We start from the raw sequence: 25,668 nt of genomic DNA, 5'->3' as shown, positions 1-25,668 counted from the left end.
CACTAAGACTTTGTGCCAATGGGCCCATTTTTCTACTCCAATTCTCATTCCTAATAGGGAGGAAAAAATAGCAATCAAGAAAAAAATGCAAGGGCACTGTGAAGAAAGGGGAAAAATGCTTTATCTGAATAGATTAAGAATACCGGGCTTTCCTGATGGCGCAGTGGTTGAGAATCTGCCTGCTAATGCAGGGGACACGGGTTCGAGCCCTGGTCTGGGAAGATCCCACATGCCGCGGAGCAACGAGGCCCGTGAGCCACAACTACTGAGCCTGCGCATCTGGAGCCTGTGCTCCGCCACAAGAGAGGCCGCGATAGTGAGAGGCCCGCGCATCGCGATGAAGAGTGGCCCCCGCTCGCCACAACTAGAGAAAGCCCTCGCACAGAAACGAAGACCCAACACAGCCAAAAATAAATTAATTAATTTTTTTAAAAAAAGAATATGTAACAAAGTTGATTTAACATTTGCCCATGTCAGATACGTAAAAGGAGCCCAATTTAAAAAAAAAAAAAAAAGAGAGAATATCCATTAGTGGTTAAAGGACATAAGTTCGCAAATATTTATAAATTTGTTCCTTCAGTTGAAGCTTTGAGGCTGGCACTGTCCTCAGATTCACTCTAGAGAGACAACTCAGGGGAATTCCTAGAGCTTCCCGGGTCTCGGAGAAGCTGGGGCGGAAGCCCCACAGCCCAGGGCTCTCTCAGGTCTCCCCCTGCTGGGCGACAGCAGGGTGGTGGGACTGGGGGTGGCACCCGCATGGTCTCTGTTTCTCCCTTATCTCCAACTTCCTGACTTTCTCCTCTTCCCTCACACTCATTAAAAAAACAGTAATAATAAAGGTAGCTTTGTTTTCCTGTGTGTGCCTAGCCAGTTCTGAGGAAGAACCTGAGCTCTCCCTGTTAGGACCCTGGGCCCGGGTCAGGCCTCCCCTGCACTGAAACACAACCCAGTCGACCCTTACCGCTACTGAGGAACCACAGAACCAACATTTGCATGTTTTTGTTTTTGTTTTATGTGCCTGCTTTGAAGACACCCTTTATAAGGGATCTAGAAGGTTTTCTTTTTCAAGAGAGTCTGTGACTGAGGAAAATGTGCTGACGTTCGATAATTCCACAACTGCAAAGGCCTTTCAAATACCTCATATACCCTAAACTCTCCAAATTCACACAGCCCCGTGGTTGTATTCCAGGAGACCTCATATCACCTGCAATAAAAGAGTGGCTTAGGGCTTCCCTGGTGGCGCAGTGGTTGAGAGTCCGCCTGCCGATGCAGGGGACACGGGTTCATGCCCCGGTCCGGGAAGATCCCCCATGCCACGGAGCGGCTGGGCCCGTGAGCCCTGGCCGCTGAGCCTGCGCGTCTGGAGCCTGTGCCGCGCAGCGGGAGAGGCCACAACAGTGAGAGGCTCGCGTACCCCAAAACGCAGCCGTGGCAAACCAGCTCCCTCGGGTCATTGCCTGTGCCTCCCTCGTGAAAGGAGGAGGGCTGTTCCCACCAGTTGGTTTATTCAAGTCGCAGTAGTCTTATTTCCTTTTGTAGTAGCCCCCAAAGCAAAGCCATCTGAGGAAACGTATAGGAAGCCCCACCAGCCCCCAAACACAGAGAAAGGGGGGTGGGGTCGGGGAGGGGTCGGTGTCCCCCCTGCCTCCCCCTCCCCCTTACTTCTTGAGGCTAACGGCTCTTCACTAGATTAATCACTGACTTCAGTTTTCCCTACTTCCTCAACCTATTCCACGTAAACGACTAATTTCATGTTTACTGTAAATCATCTGGAAGGATTCAGAAACAAATTTCTGCCCAGCAGATTTCGTTTACGTACCCTGATGGGCCACTGGCACACTCAGTGGATTCCTTCCACTGTGGCCCTCCAACTCTGAAGCAGGCTAGGATATCACACAAAATTGATCTTTATCAGCATCAGCAGTTTCTGCTCTTTTTTCCTTTCCATTAATGCCCCCCGCCACCCCCGACTCACCCCCTCCCTCCCTTCACTGGGGTCTGACCATATTAGGAGTTCGGTCACACAAAATACCTTTACTTTTTTATCAGTGTGCTAGCTGCGAGGGAAAAAACAAAAACAAAAAACCCAAAGGCGGGATATGTTGTTATCACCATGCTTTATCGAGAAGTCACATACCTCGATTTGGAAACCCATTTCTGACGGGCGGGTGAGAAAGAAAGCCAGACAGCGCTTTGCAGACGTGACTGGCTTCCGGGATTTACTGGGTTCTGGAGGCCGCCTCTGGTGCCCCCTACTGGTTGGATTTTAAAACCTCCGCTGTGCGTTTCCGAAGCGGAGGTCGGCGCTGCGGGCGTGAGCAGGGAGGAGGAGGACGGCTCCCGCCCCCCGACACAGGATGGCAGACCGTGGGACTCGCGCCTGAGGCACCTCTTCCGCACCTGGCCGAGAATCAGGGCCTCAGCGGTAAATCCATAAATAGAAATGCGTAGTCACTGACATCAACAACTTCCTAGGAGTTGGAGGAGGGGGAAGAAACCTACAAGGGGAAATGTGGAGATGAAAAGAGAAATAAAAAAAGAAAAAGAAGACAAGCAGACATGTCTCAACTCCAAGCTCCCATTTCCTCTTTCAAATGAACTGCCTCCCCACTGTGAACAGAATCAAGTATTTATGAAGGCATTTTTTGCATATTAATAGCAGCATGTGGAGCATTGCCAGTTCTGAACTCCTAGAGGTATGGTGCCCTTTTTTTTTAACGCAGGTCCTTCAAACTCCTCACAGAATTTGGTATTCTCCTTCACATATATTTTCTTTTCTGCCCTGTGGCTCCTCTTAAGGAGTTTCATTTGATTAAGGGAAATTAGTTCCGGGGATACAGTCAGAGACCGAGCACTGCTCTTAACCTCGGTGGCTGACATCAATCACTAGAGAAGCCTTTCCTTTTCCCCAGGGCCTCTCTATGTAGATAGAGGTGAAAGGTTGGGTGAAGTGACCAGCACCTAAAAAGAGTATTAAAATTGTAAATGAAAAGTCTAGCAGGAAGTGTTAACATATCTATTCTGAGTGGGGGAGGGGGGAGGTAAACTTAAAAAAAAAGAAAAATAATTATAATTGAATTAACTACAGCAGCATTACTATCTACACTTGGTAAAGATCCCATTAAATTTTAAAAGAAAAACATTGAAACCAGTTAGAAAAATAAGCAAAAGACATAAACAATTCATATCAAAAATAATAGTAATAGAAAACAAATGTGGAAACAATATTCATCCTGAGTAGCAATTTAAATTCAAACTGAGGCGAACTGGAGGTACCATTTTATATTTGAGATGTGTGCCTCCTCTCACCTTTTTTTCATGGTAACACCCAGAACTGATGAGTTTTTGGTAAAACTGGTACACTTATACACTTCTGGTGGGTTGTAATTTGGTTCAATCTGCTTGTAAAGCAAAATGGCAATATGACTTGCAAAACATGAAAAAATATTCATACCCATTGATTCAGTATTTCTGACTTCTGGGAATTTATCCTAAGGAAATAATTCAGCAGAAAAAAAGTGAGTGAAGATGTCCATTGCAGCACTATCTATAATAGAGAAAAACTGGAAACAGCCAGAGAAATGACTAAATTGTGAGGGGTTTAATTCAGGCATTAAAAAATGATGCTTGTTCATCCTAGATACTGTGATTTAATACAAAAGGTTTAACACATGGTTTCTCGCCTTCAGCACCATTGCCGTCTTGAGCCAGATAGTCTTTGTTGTGGGGAGCTTTCCTGTGCATTGTATCAATAGGATGTTGAGCAGCATCCCTAGCCTCTACCCACTAGATGCCAGTAGCACAACCCCCCGATTGGTGACAGTCAGAAATGTCTCCAGAGGGCTTCCCTGGTGGCGCAGTGGTTGAGAGTCCGCCTGCCGATGCAGGGGACACGGGTTCATGCCCCGGTCCGGGAAGATCCCACATGCCACGGAGCGGCTGGGCCCGTGAGCCCTGGCCGCTGAGCCTGCGCGTCTGGAGCCTGTGCCGCGCAGCGGGAGAGGCCACAACAGTGAGAGGCCCGCGTACTGCAAAAAAAAAAAAAAAATGTCTCCAGTCCTTGCCAAACGTCCCCTGGAAGGCGAAAATCACACACACCCCAGCCCAACCCCACATTGCAAACTACCGATTTCATTTTAAAAGTAGAAATCAAAGTGATGTCAGTTATGACTGCAACTATGTACAAAAAATACTGTATCTATAAAGACTTGCAAATAATGCTTGCAAAAAAGTGCAGTCATGCTCGTTTGAAATTGTCATGCTCGTTTGAAATTATGACTATGTTGGGTTGAGTCTTTTGTTTTTATTTTGTCTTCCTGGTTTGTCATTGTTTTTCTTTTTTTTTTTTTTTCAAAATTCTCCCTGTAAGGAGGAAAAATCAATCATGAGGAGAGCTGGTTTTATTCAAGTCTAGCTTAAAATGATGAGGAGTCACAGTAAACAACAAGTATACAGCAAGCGAAACAAGGGTCAACACCATAGTGCCATTATTTTTTAACTACTGTTAGTTGAAATTATTTAACATTAATTAGGTTTTTATTAGATTATTGGGTAAGACCATCAGAATGCTCCTCCTAAGGATCTCAACCCCTTTTCAGCATTTTATCCCTCTGATCCTAGACTTTGGTGGGGGTGGGAGGCAACAAATTAACCTGTTTTTCTGAAAAGTCTGGATCTCAAAGTATGAAACTCTCTAATCCATTCAGATCCATCTATGTAAGCTTGGGACAAGACTGGCCCTGAGCCCACTGGTTGATGGAGTTGTCAGGGCAGAGAGGTTGTCAGTAAAGAGTATCAAAGTAGAAGCGCACACTTCAATTAGATTCCCCAAGAATCATTGCATCTCTTTGTTTAAAATAAGAAACCGTCTCAGGAGTTTTGAGTTTTGACATTGTCGGTTTTCTCCCGTTGTTAGGGAAAGCAAACATCCTTTCTCACTTGCTTTATCTTGGGTTTTGTTTTTTTTTGCTTTGTGGGGATTAGAACTTTGGTAGTGTCCTAAAAATCCTGTTAAACAAAAATTATGTCCCCTTTTCCCATTTCACAAAGCCACTTCTCTTTCGACCTATACTGTCTCTTGAGTTCAGGTTTCATGAGTTTATGACAGTATAAATTCATATTTGATCTTATGTGTCCTAAATTTACCTCTTTTGGACTTCAAAGAGTAGCCTGTAATTCTAGTGCACTAAGGATTTAGGTTGAATAAACCTGTGTTTACCCCATCTGTTTCTTTGGTGGTTTCACAGATGGTGTTTATCTCCCCTTTCAGCCTTCTTCTTTCAGGAGAAAAACAGAACACCTGTAGACACACTAAGTTTTTGTGCAAGGTACAAAGGAAGCCTTTTGTTTCAGTGTCCTTCTGAACCATACCCTGCCTTTTGTTGAACTTTATTGCGGTTTTCTAAGAGAAGCTACTACTCTTTAAAGACAGACTTTTTTTTTCTTATTCTGCTTTATTCACCCTAGCATCTCACATGTTTAGGACAGTTCTTGGCACACGGTAGCTCCTCAAAAAAAGAAAATTTGACAAATAAATCTCTTATTGACATTAAGGTCCATGTCCTGGATGGAAAAAAGCCTCTAAGTAGGATTTGGAGATTGCACTTCTTTTCTTTCCAGTGAAATGATACAGAAGTTCAGCTGCCGTTTCTCTAACACCTCACACCATCTCAGAATACTTCCTGCTGTTGGTTGCCATGATTTGGTGTTTCAGTATCTGAGAAGCTTTGGGTCTTGTGCAGACTGGATGTGTCACTAGGCATCCTGCTTGGAGATCTTTTCGGAGGCTGATAAGTGAGACTGGGCCTAGCAGGGATGCCTGGGAGAATTAACCATCTGCATCTCCTCACCTGGAGAAGTTCCCTTTCCTCCCCACCTTCTATCCTCCTGTTTCTCATTTCTAAAGGCATGGCACAGCATGTCCCCAGCTCCATGCTCTCCCCCCTCAGCCCGCCCCTCCATTACCCCACCCACTGCTCTCCCTGGTTTTGTAAATAGCTTTGGTTGGGGAACTTGATTCAAAGGTTTTTTTGAAGATCTAAGCAAACTTCATCTTCTGGCTCAATCTTACCCACAGGATTACTTTGTCAAACCAAAAACTCCATTGACAATTTAAGGATAACTTACTGAGAGGGACTTGTTTTTAATTACAAAGTCAAGACTTTTATTTGTTGAATTTTCACTGCAACTATTATTTATTCCAGTAAGTCTGTATTTATTGATCTGTTGGCTACTAGATCCAACCAGACACATGATATGTGCCTGATTTTCTTTTTTATTTTTATTATGGAAAATTTCAAATACATGCAAAAGTAGAGAGAATAGTATAATGAACCTCCATGTACCTATCATAAGCTTCAATAATTATCCCTCCATTATCAAGAGGGTCTTTTTAAATGGTCATAACAGCCAATGTTTTTGAGGTTTTCTATGTGCAGGATTTAGAATTATCTCCCTTAATCCTTAAAACAGCCCTATGAGGTAGGTACAGTTATTGTCATTTACAGATGAGGAAACAGATGTCATGACAGACAGGGCCCCACTTAACATGCTACCTGCACTTGCCAAAAGGCCTACTGGTTTGGGAATCCCACAAAGTTGCTTTTAGATCCCAGCTTCTTCCATACTGACTGTGTGGTTTCAGGCAGGTTACTTAACCTCTCTGAGGCTCAATTTCCTCACCTACAAAGGACAATGATATCTTCCTCATGGGGTCATGACAATGATAAGATGAAACAACGTATGGAAGAGGATTAGCACAATGTTGTCACTAGGCAATCCTGATAAATTACAGTAGGAATTATTATTCTCTCCCCTCGCCCTCTGCTTGAAAACTATTATAAAACAGAATTCGGAGCTTGTATACAATCTAAGGGTGCAGATGTAGAAGAGGAGAAGCTTGAATGGCAGGAATAACTTAAAGGGCTACAAGTCAATCTATCTACCGTTTCCCCCCTCCTCCACTCCGCCCACCCTCAACCCCCAAGCCCAGACACCTCAAATATCCTCCATGCTGTCTGGAATTTTGTTTCACTACTTTATGTAATTCTACCTATTGCAGATTCCTTTGGGTTTCTCATATCTCATTGTGGATTGTTTTTTAATTGTTCTCCCTACCCCTAAGGGAACACAGCTGAAGGCTGAGGGGAGGGGGAGGGGCGGGGGTGAAGCAGAGAATTTCGTAGTGAGGACCCCGTCTCCAGCAGCGCCCCAACTCCCCCAGCACATGGCTGCCCAGGAACAGTGAGAGGTCAGAGGACAGGCGGGCAATGGAAGGGAAGGGGGCAGAAAAGAAAAGGATATCTTTCTCTTCTTCCAGCCCTCTGCTATTCCAGCATTACCAGGACTAGTTCAGCTCCTTAGCCCAGCTAAATCATGGGTTAGATCAGTTTTTATGGGCCCATGTGGGAATCAAAGCACCACAGGTAACATTTCTTTTTCTAGTGAAAATTTCATTGTTTTTTACAATGAAATCAGTTTGCAAGTTGAGATTCCCTGTCTCTCAGTTGTCAGATTGGAAAAGTCACACCAGAGCCAACGTAACAAGGAAGTCACACAGTTTGGGGTTAAAGTTTGGGGTTAGAAGGAGCTGGGGACTTGTTCAGATTTCCCACCCTGCACCCCACCACCTCCCATCTCCCCATCTAAGTCTAAAATACGATGTGTCATCTCTCAAATACAGGCAGAGTTCCGGCCTGAATGTAGCCAGACACCCCCTCACAGAAAAAGCTCGTTTCTATCTCCCCTGGGGCAGAAGAGGTCACTATTTTGGCTTAAATTTTTTCTCCTCCAACTTCTGCTAAGCCAGATAAACAATGATTCTGTTGTGTCAACAAAGCACTTAATTAAACTGAGGACAATATCAGTTAGAACAATGTCAATTAGATAAGATTTACTTCCGGATAGTTGAAGCCTTGGAATTAAAGTCTAAGTCTCCTGGGTTTCATTATTCAAAAGTTCCTTGAAGAAAACACTGAGGTAGTGAGGTAGGGCTTCCCTGGTGGTGCAGTGGTTGAGAATCTGCCTGCTAATGCAGGGGACACGGGTTCAAGCCCTGGTCTGGGAAGATCCCACATGCCGCGGAGCAGCTAGGCCCGTGAGCCACAACTACTGAGCCTGCGCATCTGGAGCCTGTGCTCTGCAACAAGAGAGGCCACGATAGTGAGAGGCCCACACACCGCGATGAAGAGTGGCCCCCCGCTTGCCACAACTAGAGAAAGCCCTCGCACAGAAACGAAGACCCAAGACAGCCAAAAAAATAAATAAATAAACAAATGTGGGGTTTTTAAAAAAAAGAAAAGAATTTAAAAAAAAAACACTGAGGTAGAGAAACTGAGGCACAGAAAGCTTAACGAGTTGACAAAAGTCACCACATGAGCCTCTCATAGAAGTTAAGACTAGAGATTGCTGTGTTTCTCTTCCTGGTCCACTGTTTGCTAGCTCTTGGGCTAATTTGTAAATGTTTAGGAGAATGTAAAAATCTCCTTCCATAGAGCTGAGGATGAAGTGGATGAAGACTAAAATTCGTGACAGGAGGGGAACAAAAAAGCTCTTCTCTGGTTTCCAACAAAACTGTACCTCCACCACGCATCCTTGTGGAGCCCTCCTAAAACTGTCCACTCGGCCCATTTCACCAGCACCAAATTGCCTTGAGAACATAAAAAGTGGACCAGGATGTCAGGTGGCCAAGATGAGCAGGATGAACGCAGGAGACAGGCACATGGACCACTGGGCAGACTTGCGGTGGATGGAACCACGCTGTGGTTTGGGGTCCCGTCTGCTCCTCAGAAAGAGGCTGTGCAGGCAGACCAGGTTGTTGAATTGAGATCCTGATGTTCCATCTGGCCTTCTGAAGACTAAAGTTCTCCTGCTTCTCCAGGCCAGGGAAACCTAAACAGAGAGAAGTTCTCAGAGTGGGACTGGGGGTGGCCAGGTGGCTGGCCTTGCACGTGCTGGGTCCCCTCCATATCAACCTGAGCTGAGAGTGTATACAGAGCCCCTGGCCCACTCAGATCCCTCCCCAGTAAGCCCAGTCGTAAGGAGTCCAGCAGAGTTCCATGCCCCACTCAGCCCCACCTATGTCCCCATTCCTACTGCCCACTTTTAGTTCCACAGACTGCCAAGAGCAAGAAATAACAGGGCCTGGGAAGGCCAAGCGCAGGGGAACTTGCCAGACCCCTGAGCTCCTAGTGCCAGGCAGGAGTGACCTTCTCTAGGATTTGGTCCCCACCCTCAGTGACTTCTACATCCCCACCGGGATCCAGAGCCACCCGGAGCCTCACCTTCCGGGAAAGTGGAAGGACAGACTCTCGCCAAGGAGGGGGGCCCGGTGGTCCAAAGAACTGTCTGACTCTTTTCCTTTTGTTTGCTCACAGGAGGGGACAAACACCCTGTGTGCATAGAGGTTTGATGTGACAACTTGATGGACCACATGAGGGTTTCAGCAAAGGCCTCCCGACCCCACTCTCCATGCATTAAGATAATGGTGGGGTGTGTAGTGTATTTCAGGTCTTGGCTACAGAGGCCCTCCTTCCTTCTGTTTTCCTCCTCCAGCTCAGCTTGCCCACAGGTTCCCAGAGACTCTTGGCAGCTTGCTCTCAGGCAGAATGAAGCTGTGAGCTGTGTGGGAGACAGACAGCGAGAGTGTTGCAGCCTCCTTAATGAGGGACCATAGCTCTTCTTGGAACCACGAAGCCACAGCTACCGGGATGGGGAACCCCAATTAGAAAGGAGTGGGAGAAGTAAAGAGCTGCCTGCGACAGATCTGTGTCTGTGGTGGCTCTGTGGGACCCGTAGGTGGAGATCTAGCTGCTTGGATTTAGAATCTCCTTTCCTTCTTAAGGTAAGACGTTCCAGTGACTTCAGAGCCAACCCATGCTGGTGACCCTTCAAAATACACAACTTGAAAGGCGGAGGAAAAATTATTGGAGAGAGGGTTTCTCCTTGAGTTTGTAGCTCAGATAGTGTAATCCAAGAATAAGAAAGGAAATGATATGTATTTTGTTTAATGGACGTCCTCTGTTAGTTTTACTACGTTATATATGTGTGCAAATGGATATTAGTAAACAGCCGATAGCTCTCTTTTGTTCTGGCTTTCAAGTGAATCACATTATGTTTACAGCAAGATAGTAAACCTGGAGGTCCCATGGCTCAGTCTGTCGGAGCATAAGATTAGCTCTTAAATTCGTTAACAGTCATCTCCTTTTAAATGTCAGGTAACTTTTAAAATGCCAAGCACTTACACAACGGCTTCTGTGCAATTCAAATCAGATTTACCAAATTAATCTTTATTGTTTCATTCCCTGAAGAGAAAGGCTTCCAGGTGTTTTTAGCAGAACATAATAATATTAAAGTATTTACAACACAATGTAGGTGAAGGAATGGGTTTTGATTTTCTGCTAAGCATTTCACCCTTCCATCAGTTTCGTAATCATTCCCACTGAAGCGTACACAGAAAAAAACGAAACAGCTTCAGGCGTCTCCACTTTCTTCTACTTGCCCTGGTTTCCTTCCCTTTCTTGGTGTTTTCTTCTCCCCTCTGCTCCCTGAGGCCTTAACTCCCTCTTACTATTTATCCTGCCATCTTTAAGGCTACAAGAGTTGATTATGATGGCTCTACCATCTAGAAAACAGAGGGGTACCTCACAGGGTCCGGGATGGGGTCAGAAGACTGGGGCAGAACAGGTCTAGATATCAGGAATTCTACTTTCCTTTTCAAAGAACCCCTCCGAATAATCAGATACAGGCTACACTGACTGCTAAAGATAGATCCTTCCAGGACTGGCCCCTTCTTGTCACCCAGCTCTCTGCTCAAATGTCACTTCCCTAGCGAGGTCTTCCCGGATCACCCAAAGGCAAACCCCATCCCCTCCCCCACCAAACTCCATCCTGTCACCATTTCATTGTCTTCGTAGATTTATCACCATCTAAAATCATTCTGCTTATTCATGTGTTTGTTTCTTTGACACACACAGTAGCAGTCAATAAATATCAGTTAAATGAATAAAGTGAAATGAAAAACCACCCCAGTGCATAGCTTTCTTTCCCGCTTTCAACTTTCTTTCTCTCCTCTTACCACTACCTCCCAGAAACCTCTTTAAGTATTTAATCTTCTTTCCTCCCATCTCCCAAACCCCCTTTCACTATCATGTGTTTGTTAGAATACTTGATCATAATAAGCAAAAACAGTACTGCACATTCCAGTGACTATAGAGCCTTCATTGGAAACATTCCATCAAGCCAGAATTGATGGCCCCTTAATGTTAGGGAGATGAGCCATATAATCAAGAGAATTGTTTTATCAAACGATTTATAGGTCAAGTGATTTGGAGAGACTTTTCTCAAAGCCTCTCAACTCTCCACTCTTTAATCTGAGCCCCACATAAGGAGTTAAAGTAATTCCAGCCATTGGAACTAGTCTTGGCTGTGCCTTTTGTCCTCCGACCTAACACAAAATCTTCTCTTAGAGATAATAGAGAAATTTCCCTCAAATCAGTATTGTCTGATTTCTATTACTCCACCCAGTGATTCATGCGTGGTTTCGGAAGCTAGAAAGCTTGAAATACTTTGTCTGATTCTTGTTTGGACCAAACGCTTTCATTTGATCTAGAAACAGGGAGGGGAGGTCTCACTCTGAGAAGCGAATCAGATATGTAGCTGAGATGACAAAAACTTGGATATGTATTTGTCCAGAAGAATCTTTATCTCTAGCCACATTTCAAAACAAAGGAAAAGGGTGTGGGTGTTCATCGGAATTATGGCTGCTTGTGGGGACCCACGAACTGTTAATTCATCATTAACACTTAAAAGTAATATAAATGTGATGGGAAGGAGAGTTATGCCCAGAGAGACAGCCATCCGTGAATTAGTCTCCTGAAAATATGGAAGTGATCAAATCCACACCCAGGGTGATCTCATGGCACACTAATGTATGTGACCCCAGGAAATCAGCCCTGACAAATAACAAGTAACTTTCCTCTTTGGGAATGAGGAGCCAGTGCTATGCAGAGGACAGGCCTCTGGAGGTCAGCACATGCTTCCTGGAAAGCTGTCTTTCTTGCCCTCTTTTTTTTTTTATTTTTTTTTCTATTTCTTTTTTTCTTTCTTTCTCTCTCTCTCTCTCTCTCTCTATTTCTCTGTGCCGGGTCTTAGTTCCGGCACACGGGATCTTCCTTGCCGCGTGCAGAATCTTGCCCTCCCTATTTTAACTAAGTTGGGCCATAACATGTAGCTTGCCAGTAATGTTATCATTCCTCTTGTTCTGAAAGTATGTATCAAGTGTGTATTCATTTCCAGACTCTGTGCTGGGTACTGCAGCTACTTGGAAACAGCATAGTTATGGTTCCTGCCCTCATGGAGCTTACAGTCTAGTGCAGAGGAGAGGTGGCTGTACAAGCATGAGTGTCACTCTGGGCAGCGGTGGGAAGGGCTCAGTTCTCTGGGTTGTCATGGGAAGCACAGATGAGCCAGACCTGAAGGATGAAGAGGAGTTAGAAGGGAGGGGTGTGTTTCCCGGGGAGGAAAGGGCACGCGGGCAGCCTTGCTCCAGGAACTGAAGCAAGGGTCAGTGTTGATGTCAGCCCTCTGAACTTGCTGTTTCCACAGCGAGGTCAAAACTTCCTGCAGAGAGCCCCACAGAAACTTCCCTCGCCTTCTTGTGGGCTCTGCGCTAACACTGTTCTCTTGCCAGGGCAGGTGGGAAGAGGGGCCCTTGACTGCTTAAAATTGCCACCTCCACCCACCCTCGCCAGCTACTCCTCACTCCCCTCTGCTTTATTTTTCTCTACATCATGAATCACCTTCAGACATTACTTATGTTCCACCCTTTCGCTTATTATCTCTTCCCCCTCAGTAGGATGTATGTGCAGTTTTCTTGAGAGTGAAGACTTCTGTCTGCTTCTTACACTGCCATATCCTCTCTCCTGGGCATAGAACAAGCATTCAATAAATCTTTGTTGAATGATGGAATGAGATAGGAAAGATAGTCCAGGGCCAGGCAGGAAGGGTCTTATAAGCCTTTTAAGAAGGTTGGCCTTCATCCTGAGGGTAAGGACCTTTGAAGAATGATGTGGTCCAGTTTGCATCCAGAAAGATCACCTAGGTTGCAGTATGGGGCATGGGCTGGAAAGCAAGTTCAGATTATACTTTGTCGTGCTCTGAGGCATGACACCATTTGCATGTTGTGGCGACAGGAGATGGGAGAGCCCCCAGGGCCTCCCAGACTCCTCCAACGGCCCATTCTTCCTTCCTTCTCTGCTAGATTTGTTCAAATCACCCTTTCTAACACATCAAATACATGTTAAATTTGGAAATAAACTGGAATCTTGATATAACTTTATTTGCTGCAAGGCAGGTTTGATAACTATTCATAGAAGCTGTAGATGTATCAAAAAAGACCTCATTAAAACAGGAGTTTTAGGCAGTCCATGATTCCGGCTCTACCGTTTAACAGCTGTATGGCTTTGGGCAAGTGACTTAACCTCCCAGAGCCTCCAGTTCCTCATCTGCAAAATGGGAATAACAATACGTGCCTCACAGGGTTGTTGAGAGGATTAAATAAAATGAGTACTACCCTCGAACATAATAAGGTCCCTTTTCCCACTTTCCCATTACGCCGACCCCAGGTATGAATTATTAACCAAACTCGGGTTATTCTCTATACATATGGATCCCCTGTGTCTTCCATGGTAAAAATAGGTGTTACAATGAGTGTTCCAACGATGAAGAATTGCTTTCTATAAATATTTGGGGATTCGGACTAGCTCTTGTCACACTGTGTATCATTCCTATGAACGTTGGGCTTTCTGCTTCTCTTCGCAGGGAGCCCAGCAGTCCTTGGAGGCAGCAGCTCAGAAGACAGGAGAGCCTCCAAGTCGTATAAATAAAGGGCTGATGTGTTCAGACAGAAGAGAATTTCACACGCGTAAGCTGCACATCGACATGACGCCGTTCCTGAAGGTGATCTCACACTGAGAAGACTAGGGGTTTTATAGACACACACACACAGGAATTCCAGTTAATGCACTTCTGCATGGTACAAAAACAGCTTCAGAAGTCCCTCAGAGATCTTGCTTTATCAGAAGGGACAGAAAAGAGGCAGTTTGTAGCAGATGAAGAGAGAACAAATTAGGACAGTAATTGCAGGCAGCCATCGGGGACAAATCAGTTGGGTGTCTGGTTTGGTTGGGGGAGGACAGGGAACAGAGAGGAGAAAGGATAACCTTGAAGCACTCATAAAACAGGCAAATATCGTTCATTTTATCTTGACAGTAGCTAAAATAACTGTTACTGTTTTACCACCGTCACTTGGTAGAGCTGATATTCCTACTACGGGGAAGACTAATTCTTGAGTTAACCATTTAGAAGGCAACTGCCAATCCTCTTCTGGATGTCTGACCCTGTTTTCTGCTCTCTAGGAGTTCATTACTCTCCCAAGCTCAGCTTTGTATCCAGCTTAGGGTACTGAGAGTTTCTGTGGTGGGGATGGCATGTGTCCATCTTTGCAATATGCCTTCCTGCCCCAGCATCTAACAGCGCCTGGCACATGGAAGACACTTCCTAAATGATCCACAGATTGACCCCCTTTTCATCCCACAGCTCTCTGACTTAAAACCTTCTTCCTCCCCATTCTTTGCCCCCTTGGAGGTGAATGAACAGGAAATATATGACCTTGGAATATATGAAACTGATCAGGAACAAAGCGAGTCTTGGCATGGAAGGATCTCAGATCCTTCATCCTACCCTCGAGGACAACATCCCAGGCCCTTGATAAGAAGTGACTGAGAAAGACAGGAACAGAGGAGAAGAAACCAAATACTCATGGGGTTCTTGATGGTGGCACTATCCAGTGCTATAGACTGGCAGGGACTTCCAAGGTTGTGAGGGTCACCCTCCTAAACTCACTGATCCAAAGTTCTTAGGTTACATCTTCTTTGGACGACCCCAATCCCAGCTCTGCAAGGTGGGGCTTTGTTTAAGAGTCATGTATTTGCCCCAAATCTGTCTCTCTCCATGGCTGGGCTCTGCTTTCCTGTTTCCTCTTAGATAGGCTCTTTCCCCATGGTTGCAAGATAGCCATGAGCTTCTGTTTTCTAAATCGCTGGCCCAACTTGGGTCACATGCCCATATGCAAATGAATTGCCATGGCCAGGGGAATGGAATACTCTGATTTTCCCCAGCCTGGAGCCACAGGAACTCATAGGAGGGAAGGGAGGAGTGTCTCAAAAAGGAAAAAAAGAAAACCTAAAAGTTGAATAAGAGAATGATTCTGGGGAGCAAAACAAAAGATTTTTGCTACAAGTATTCAAAATAATTACCTTGATTCATTACTCATTGTATTAGCTTGCTAGGGTCACCACAACAATGTACCACAGATGGACGGCTTAAACAACAGAAATTTATTTTCTCACAATTCTGGAGGCTCGAAGTCCAAGTTGAAGGTGCCAGCAGAGTTGAATTCTTCCGAGGCCTTTCTCATTGCTTGTGTCAATAGATAGCCATCTTCTCTATGTGTCTTCACATGGTCCTCCCTCTACACGCAGTCTGTGTCCTAATCTCCTCTCCTTATAAGGACACCAGTCATATTGGATTGCAGCCCACCCTAACGACCTCATTTTACCCCTTTAAAGATCCTGTCTCCAAACACGGTCACATTCTGGGGTACTGAGGGTAGACTTCAACATATGGATTTTGGAGGAACACAGTTCATCCCAAAACACTTATATTAATGAAACTATCCTTTTCGTTTACTTAGCAACAGTTGAGTTCTTCCCTCAGGGCTTGAAGAATTATGGTTGGTACTTCCTGGGATGAGATATCATCATTACCACTATTCATTCATTCAACCCATAATGAGCATCTACTACCTAATATGTGTCTGGCACTTTCTGGGCATTTGAGATACAACAGCATATATGTTGCTCCAGGCAACATATATAGTAAATTGATAACTGCTATGGAAATAAGAAAATATTTATGGAGCCTCTAGAAGCTGCAAGTGAGGAATTTTACAATAATTTTTTGTGTATTTAGTGTCCACAATGCTTTTGTGTTACACTTTTTCATCCAGCAATTTTGGCATCCTTTTCCTTATAGAAGGAAAGGCATTGTTAACCCTAAGGCCCGCTTTCCAGTCCACCCTTTTCAAGACTCACAGAAATTGTAACTTAGCCTGCTTCTACATGAGACTCACGGGGACACGCTAGACTTTCTGACTCCCAGACCAGTCCTTGCCCCAAAGACTATATCTTTTCTTGCAAATGTTCAGTGTTAACAGCTCCCCCTAGATAGACCTTCTCCTTGTTGACACGGTAGCTCCCAGATTCTTAGGGAGTGCCTTGTAGAAAGGCACAAATCTCAGGATTGTACAGCAAAGGATGGAGAGTTCAAATCAAGAAAGGCATACAGGCTGTCTAATTCAGTCTACACATTTCATTTGTGCGTTTCCTGCCTAGTCACAGGACATTTCATTCATTTTTGCCTGGTGCGTGTTGGAAGCAGTACACATTTCAGGGGATGAGGGTAAGAAATAAAAATATTGAGGCAGGGCTTCCCGGGTGGCGCAGTGGTTGAGAGTCTGCCTGCTAATGCAGGGGACACGGGTTCGAGCCCTGGTCTGGGAGGATCCCACATGCCACGGAGCAACTAGGCCCGTGAGCCACAACTACTGAGCCTGCGCGTCTGGAGCCTGTGCTCCGCAACAAGAGAGGCCACGATGGTGAGAGGCCCGCACACCGCGATGAAGAGTGGCCCCCGCTTGCCACAACTAGAGAAAGCCCTCGCACAGAAACGAAGACCCAACACAGCAAAAATAAATAAATTATATATATATATATATATATATATATATATATATATATATATATATATATTGAGGCAGAAAAGGAAAATGGAAAGAGATGTAAATAATCACAATTGCTAACATAAATGAACACTTACTCCGTGCCAGGCTTTGTTCTAAGTTTTACAGGCAAGAACTCATTTAACTCAAAAAACTAATCTAAGAAGTAGATAGCGTTATCCCATTTTACAGATGAGAAAATTAAGGTCTTGAGAGCTGAAGTAACTTCTCAAATGACATACAGTTGGAATATGGCAGAAACAAGATTCAAAGTCAGGCAGCCCTGCTCCGGATCCCATGTTTTCAACACTGCAGACCCCAACTGAGTCCTATCCAATCAAAAGCACTACCTACCACATTAGCTAAGCAGCCAGCACAGCTCCTTCTAGAAAATTCCATCCCTGTGCACTCATCCAGTCTGCTGCAGGAATATTTTCTGACTCTCCAGGACTCTGCCCTTCCCCTCACTCCCACCTGCATTCTGTGGACCCAACATAAAGCTTTCTCTCCCAATGATCATCCACTTTCCTTCAGACAACATATATTGAGCATCCATTGTATATCAGACACTGTGCTAGGCACTGAGAATACAGAGATGAATCATCTCCATCCCTGGCCTTCCAAGGAGCCTATAATCTAAGAGGAAGATAAACAAAGAAGCAGATAATATCAGCACAGTGTTGTGGCAGAGGCAGGCGCAGGTTGCTATAGGAGAGACTCATTCATTTCTCAGTTATTACACGTGGAATCCTCCTCAAATTTAAAAACCTCTTGGTAACACTGAAGGCAATGCTATTAGCCCATTTTATAGGATAATCTGTATCATGCTTAGACTTGGGGAAACACGACTGATCCAGAGTACATCTGGGTTCACGTAAAAATTGAACCATGTTTTTAAAAAATCTATTTTTGAAAAAGAAATGGTAATTGATGAATAAATTAAGGTAGAGATTTTTTTTCCCCAGGAATTTTAATAAATTATCAGGGTTAGTTCGTGGTAGTGGGGAAGAAAATAGCAATAATGCCAATTAATGCTAGATACAGAATTGAATATGCTTATACTCAACATTGACATCAAAGAGTGTGTATGTTATGCCCAGAAGATGTGAAGAATGAGAAATAAGTTCCACCTCACAGCATTCACACAGGCAGTTATCACTTGGTACCCTCAAATCAAGGCAGAGGAGCCTGCCTGAAATCAGGTACTTCGAGCAGTCCCCTGCCCCTGGTTTGGGGCCAGCCCTGTGTTTTACTTATGCAGGCAGGTGTGGGCACATGCCACCAAGCAGAGGATGGCTGTCACTGCCACTGAATCCTGTGGTCATGTGGGGAAAGGACAGCATGGATTTCAGTGAGAAGAAGTAACAGCAAAACAACGTTGGGCTCAAGATGTTGTCCTAAGATGGAGCAGGCCCCTCAGGAGGCAAGTTCTAGTGCTAGAGCCCTTGAAACCAGCTTTGTTGACCACCAGCAGGAGAGCTGCAAAGGGATCACAAGCTGGTTTCGAGATGCAATGATTCAAGGACACCTGAATAATAATTTCGCCAGGAAAAATTTTCAGGGCATTGAGTCTGTTACAGTTCCCAAAGAAAGAAGCCCAGGATTAAGTAGACTATTATCAGTATTAAAGTATCTGACCAGCAGTTGGGAAGCCCTGGGTTTTCTCTGACTCTGAGTAACCTTGTAATGCACCTGGGATTCCGCTGCCTCTTTAGTAAAATGGAGATAATAATGCTGGGACCTCCATACCTGCCTCTCAGCAGTGAGGTGAGAATTACATGAAATAATAATTTTCAAAGAATGTTCACATCTATAAAGGGTTCAGTTCACAAAGAGAAAGAAAGAAACATTCACTGGTCCCTGCTGAGAGCCAGGCCTCTCACATATTAAACCTTATTTAATTTCCCCAACCCCCTTCCTGTTAAGTGTGCAGTTCGCCACCATGCAAATGAGGAAACTGAGGATTGGCAAGATGAGAGGACCAAGGGTGATGTGGCTGGCAGCAGAGGGAACTAGGATTCAAAGCCACCAAACCCACAATTCCTGATATTGATGAGGCCTATCTGTTCTGTTCCTGAGAAGAATTTAATTGTACTTCTTTGTTCTGGCTTCAGAACCTGGGAGAGGAGAAGAGACAATATTTTAATAACACAAGATACCTTATGACTTTCATAAATCCGTTTTCTCTATTAAAGAATAGGTGTGGGATCTTTTTAATACACAAGAGAAGTTGTACAACCTTAAAGTTGACACTCACAAATGAGACACTGATTTCCTTCCAGCATTAAGAAGGCATTGAAATTAGTCATTTAGATGCATGTGTTACATATGTTACACAGAATGTCCAAATGTATTTTCCTAATTTAGCTTTTCAAGAACTCGTACAAAATTTATCATTACCCCCATTTCACAGATGGAGAGGCTGAGGTTCAATGATAGGTCATACAGCACATACAGGCCCCTGGAGCCCCGCCTCTGGCTCCTGCATTCCCCATCCTCCCAGCCGTTCCTTCCCGAAGCCTCTGTGAACCCAGAAGTACCATGCTCAGATAGGGCGCTGTGTGTGAGGGGCGAGGGCAGGACCAATGGAAGGTTCTCCAAGGACAGATGAGAGCTTCAGGCCACCTGGCCCAGCCCCTGTCAGTTGAAGAAACTGAGGTTCAAGGATTAAGTACCTTGCATGACCTGTAAGTCATGAAGTACCGGATCAGGGCTTCAGGGCAGGCAGTCTGACTCCAGGATCTGCACCACAACCACTCAGGCAACTGTCTCTCTTGTCTGGTTTCAGTGCTACAGTTTGTGTTTACAAAGTGTTTGTTACTATCCCCATGCACCCCACCCCGCCCCAGACCTATAACACCACCCTGTTGCCAGCGCTCTTTCTAAATACAGCTCAGTCATACCACTGGTTTGCTTGAAATTCCCTACCACGTCCCCGTTGGCCTTCCGGTTAATTCTGGCATCAAAAATGTATTTCTTTTATAAATAGAAAAATAGAACAAATGAATGTCTTTTTAAAACTCCAGGCTGCGACTTGGAAGATCTGGCCCGTGTCTGATTCCCACCGTCCGGGCCCTGCAGCCACACCAGAATGTGCCCCCCAGCCAGTACATGCTCCTTCCTCTGCGGGAATTGCCCTAACCTCCCCTTCTCTGCAAGACTTAGCACCATGTCCACTGGTAAACCAACCTTCCCAGCCTAACTTAGCTTCACCTCCCGTGAGGTCCTGCAGAAACCTGTCATAATCTGTCACAGCATTTATCACACTGCATGGCGACAGTGAGATTTCCTGTTTCTCTGCAAGTCACTGAGCTTCTTACAAATAGATCTTTCAGCTTTGTGCCCCCGGCGCCCGGCACAGTACCTGGCACGCAACAGACACCCAATAAATATTCATAAGCCAAATGTAGAGGTGAAGAGCAAATGACTTGGCCAGAATAACAGAGCTGGGATTTGACTTTTCCGTCCTTCAGCTTGTTTTGTTCACTCACCAAGTATTCCTGCCTGTGTTTCGGTCACTACCTCTGTAACTCATTACAAGTGACAGGCTGCTGCCACGTTTTAGGTTTAGTTTTTTCAATTCAAATCTTGAATCCGAAACATACTCAGGAAGTTTAAACAATTTAAGTATAAAAGGGTATGTCTCCCAGCTGGGTTCCCTCCCCCTTGGACACCACTGTTGCTAGTTTCCTGGGTACCCTTCCTGAGTTGTAGTATGCATACACAGGCCAATACAGGTAGAAAAAGAGACAGATATTTTATACATGTTTTTATATATTGTACACATTGCTCACAGTCTTACTTTTTTTTACTTAATATATCTTGGAGTTCTGCTCATTCATTAAGAGATGCTTCTTAATGGCTGCATTGTATTCCATTGTGTAAATTACCATAATTCATTTTGTGGGGTTTTTTTGCAGTACACGGGCCTCTCACTGTTGTGGCCTCTCCCGTCGCGGAGCACAGGCTCCAGACGCGCAGGCTCAGCGGCCATGGCTCATGGGTCCAGCCGCTCCGCGGCACGTGGGATCCTCCCGGACCGGGGCACGAACCCGTGTTGCCTGCATCGGCAGGTGGACTCTCAACCACTGCGCCACCAGGGAAGCCCTGACCATAATTTATTTAACACATCCCCCATTGATGGGGTATGTAGGTTGTTTCCAATCTGTTGCAACGAATGACCTTAGGTATAAGTCTTTTCACATGTGTGCTTGTATATGTAAAAAATTATAGTTTTTTGACACTTTTCTAAGCAACAGGCAGAATGTTGTTTTTTTTTAAGACCTCGCAGCATGGTTTGTGGGATCATAGTTCCCTGACTAGGGATTGAACCCAGGTACCCGGCAGTGGAAGTGCAGAGCCCTAACCACTGGACCACCGGGGAATTCCCCAGACTTTCAAATTAAGACTACTGTATTTCTTTTTCTAACAGGAACTCATCAAAAGATTCTTCCCAAATCCCCAACTCTCTCTGCCTCCGTCTCCCCATCTGTGAAATGAGAAGAATATTTCTTGTCCCTGAAGGCCCATAGCTGCATGTTGTTAAGACTCAAGTTTTATTCTTCTGAGCTTTGAAATTCTTCCAAAAGAGGAAGCTTGTTTCTCCCTTTTAATCCAATTTCCTGTTAGACTAGAAGGATTTATAAACAGAATTTTAAAAAAATTATCTCTTTTCTAGTCTTCTAACTTTGCAGTTTACTGGACTGAGGCAGGTTTTTCCTGCAATCATTTTTTTAAAACATTTCCATTTATTCAGAGATGATTTTTTTTTTTTTTTTTACTGCATCAGGCCAAATGTGCTTTGTCTCCAAAGAGATAAATGCAAAAGAAAGAAAATTACTTAGCTGCCTTAGGTTTTTTTACGTCAGAATATCTCATCAGCTGCAAACACTAAGCTAACAAGTGAGAAACACACGGGGTAAAAAGCCATCAAGCAAGAAGAGAATGTCAAACAAATTAGCAGATAACTGTGTCTTTCCAAAGCAGCTGGGGTATTTGATAATAAAGAGGAAAACTGTCAACTAAAGGGTGAGGAACTTTAGTCCCAGGAGAGGCTTCTAGGGTCCTCAGATTCCTTCTCCACAGCTGAAATGAAGCTGTGGATTAAGCAGAGATCCAGGTGACAAAGGCCAAGAGCTGGCCTCATCAAACACTGAGGGCTTTACTTGAGTCACTGACTCTACCTGCCACGTTTCCTTGGCAACTGAAGAGCTGTTCTTCCAATCCTCTAGAGAAAACCCATGGTTCTCAATCCTGGCTGCATGACGGAATCACCCAAGAAGCCTTAAAAATGCCTCAGCTCCAGAAAGTCTGACTTTAACATTTGGGGTTAGGTCCTAGGAATCTTTTTTTTTTTTTTTTAAGCTTCACAAATAATTCTAAGATGCAGCCAGGGTTGAAGACCATCATTATAGAGATTTCTGGGTGCTGGGATTGCAAGCAGCTTGTGTGACTCAGAGAAAGAAGGAAGAGGGGATTCCATGTGATAAGAAACCTAATATGGGGACTTCCCTGGTTGGCACAGTGGTTTAGAATCTGCCTGCCAATGCAGGGGACACAGGTTCGACCCCTGCTCTGGGAAGATCCCACATGCCACGGAGCAACTAAGCCCCTGCGCCACAACTACTGACCCCATGTGCCACAACTACTGAAGCCTGCACACAGCAACAAAGACCCACCGCAGCCAAAAGTAAATAAATAAATTTATTTTTAAAAAAAGAAAAAAAAAGGAACCTTATCCGTGGTAATCCTGGAAACCCTACAAAAGGCCAGTCTGATCCTTCTGCTGCCCTGCTTTAAACCCTCAGTGCCTTCCATTTGTTTTCAAGGTAAAGGCCAAAATCCTTAAACAACCTCCAAGGCCCTGAGGGTCTGAGTCCTCCCCACCCTTCCCACTTCACCCCATCTCTGCTCTGGTCACACTGAACCTCCTTCAAGTCCCTAGAGGTACCCTGTTGCCTTCTGCCAGTTGGCCTTTGCCTGTGACATTCTTTTTCCCACATATGCCAGGCATGGAGCACTGCTCTGATAGGTGGGACAAGCCTCCCACAGAGGAGGACAGATAAGGACAGTGCTCAAGGCCACTGCTAAGCCCACCTGGCTCTTCAGGGCCCTTTGCGCTGGCAGCAGAATTCTTGGACACAAGTTAAAACAGATAGACAAAGAAGAAGAGACAACTAAGAAAACTGGACCCGCTTTTACTAAAGGGCATGGACCCTAGGAGTGCTGGCACTTATTTTGTCTTATGTATTTATTGTTGTTGTTAACCTAACAGGAAAGTGGAGATGAACTGGACTATCATGAAGAACCTGGAGGACCCCTCAGAGAAAATCATCCAGAACCTCAAGGTAGAAACAGCTGGGTTGGGTTTTATAGTCTGATTGCAATAATTGTGGGATGAACTTCGCACTGTTCAAAGACGTTAATGAGGAATGACCCTTCCATTTCCTCTCAGGTCATGGGTTGGAAGTCAGAATACAGACTCTGATGTTCTCTTAATGTATCACAAGCCAGCTGATAATAACGTGCTTTTATGTCCTTGGACTTATTGAAAGATTTATTTCCTGCCAGCAGCTGCAGATTGATAGAAGAGAATGGAGACTTTGGGGCATTACAAAAAAGATCCCACAGGCACCTCTACCTCTGGCTTCTCCTGCTTTCATAGGCTCTTGGATATGCAAGTGAGGGAGCTGAGGTTCTCTGCCTGGAGGGTTAACATTCCACAGAGGGGGGGACCAGCATCTTTAGAGACCCAGCCCGTGTCACCCACAGCTCTGGGTGGCCAGAGCTGCCTGAGTGTGACTTCCTCCAAAAATGATGCTGCATTTGATAATGATGATGATTCTTGGAAAGACAGGGCCCACAACTGGGCTTTTTGGCATAGTTCATAGTTTGATACCCTGAACTAGGCTCTAAGCTCTTCCCTGGGGGCACCTGGGCATGCTACAGGATGCTGCAGTTAGCTAGTCCCAGGTAGCAGAGCTGGTCTTTATCCCTATTGCTTCTTGCAGGAGTCGAAACAGATGTGTGAGAGATGTATTCTCAAGGAGTGGATGCAGGGCCTGCCAGCCAGTTGCGCTTGTCGTTTGCTGTACAAAGGCGTCCAGCAGAGGGAGCGAGAGGGGCTGAAATCCAGCCTGTGCTGCGCAGCCTGAGCCACGCACTCCAGCACTGGGTGCATCCACCCAAAGGAGGCTCCGTTCCCTACTTGGCCCTTCTACTGGAATGCCTTTCTCTAAGTCATATGAGGTGCTCTATATAGGCTAGCAGCAGCAGATCTGGGCAGCTGAGTAGAGAGCATGGGCTCTGGAATAGGACTACCTCTGCCTTCACATCCCCGCCTCAGTGTCCTCAACTGAGGTTGAAAACAGTACTGCCCTCATAACGTTGCATGAGGAATAAATGAAGTAATTCATGCACCACAGCCCTTTAGTGCATGTTAATCTCAGCTTGGCCATCACAATGAATAAGTATCTACCCTCTCATGGTCACAGTTTACCAGTCTATGAAATGACACTATGATTCTTCCTATCTCATCTGGACCCCCATGGGGTGAGAGAGACCACAGAGCTCACTGGAGATAAATGTGCAAAGTCATGGATTGGGGATTTCACCCTAACCTGATCTTTTTCTGTTTATATCTTTTACTATTTCTTTCAGTTGACACTCCAAAAAAATTAATTTTTATACTCATTACAATTAATGTGTACACTCATTTTAAAAGATTTCACTGTTTCTGGATATCAGACAGTAAAATATTATGGTAGCCTGATCCCTGTGTTCGGTCAAACTTTTAAGCAAGGTTTCTGCTGACATAGGTCTCTCGCCACCTCCATTTCCAAAGCTGAGTGACAATAGCCAGGGAAATGTGTTCCAGTCTTCAGATCTTCCATATCGTAAATCACATATCTAGATTGTGAACACCGAAGAGGCCCCAGGGTCTTGGCCAAGTGCAGTGGAGGTTTTAGGCAGCGTAGAACACGGCCAAATCTAAGCAACGACCAAGTCAGTCAAAACAGATTTCCTGTCTCCTGACAGAGAGAGAGGCCCAGCTGAGTTCCATAAAGGTTATTCAGACAGTCTTTAACGCAGTGAAATATCACCACAGAAAATTAAAGAAGGCATTTGCCTGTCCCGAATGATAAATGCTAATGTTTAAAAAGAATTTCAAATCTTTGAAGGGAAAAAAAGGTGGGAGTGCCAAGGAATTTTTTTTTTAACTATTTAAGGATCAGTTTTCCCTTCATAGATCTTACGACTAATTGTCAGGATTTTTTTCCTACTCTAAATTAAGTAGTGATCTATAAGATTAATTATAAGCAGTGAGCCGGGGCCACATCCAATGAGAAAAGCATGAGTCTTGGACTTGGTGAGAATACAGCTTGCAAGTTTTCACAAGACAGGTCAAATCAGCAACCTCCAAATCAGAGAGGGTTTGGGAAATTGCTCATTTTAAATACAAAACTTTTCTTTCTCCCTCTCTTTCCCACCCCCAAAGTCCAAGGAAAGAACATAATTTCCATTCTTGTTTCAGTTCTTGTTTATTTACTAGGCCAACGGTTCTCAGACTTCCGTGTGCCTCAGAACCACCTGGAAGGCTTATAAAAATAAAGATATCTGGGCCCTGCCTCCAGAGTTTCTGATTCACTAGATCTGGGCTGAGGTCATAGAATTTGCAATTTTATTAAGTTCCTCAGTGATTCTGAGGCTAGTGGTCCAAGGACCACACTTTGAGAACCACTGCCCTGAGCATTGCTTCCAGAATTTAGTTCTCTGAATTTGGCAGTGACTCAATTTAATCTGTTCTTTTAAACGTAATGGGAGTAGGAGGA

General features: G+C 44.8%; 1 protein-coding gene across 1 annotated transcript in view; it reads left to right on the top strand.

Annotated features, from left to right (window-relative positions):
* Positions 1-25,668, top strand: part of KIAA2012 — a gene marked incomplete at its 3' end in the record, with an annotated part of 120,538 nt that overhangs the window by 61,593 nt on the left and 33,277 nt on the right. The window contains 2 exon segments of the mRNA XM_082630408.1: positions 13,819-13,956; positions 23,112-23,184. Coding sequence (XP_082486534.1) covers positions 13,819-13,956; positions 23,112-23,184 — 211 coding nt within the window.

This window comes from Mesoplodon mirus (genome assembly GCF_964341445.2).
Source record: "Mesoplodon mirus genome assembly, chromosome: 8".
Lineage (NCBI taxonomy): Eukaryota > Metazoa > Chordata > Mammalia > Artiodactyla > Ziphiidae > Mesoplodon > Mesoplodon mirus.
The sequence above is the reverse complement of the archived record's forward strand: the minus strand, read 5'-3'. Positions and strand labels throughout refer to the sequence as shown.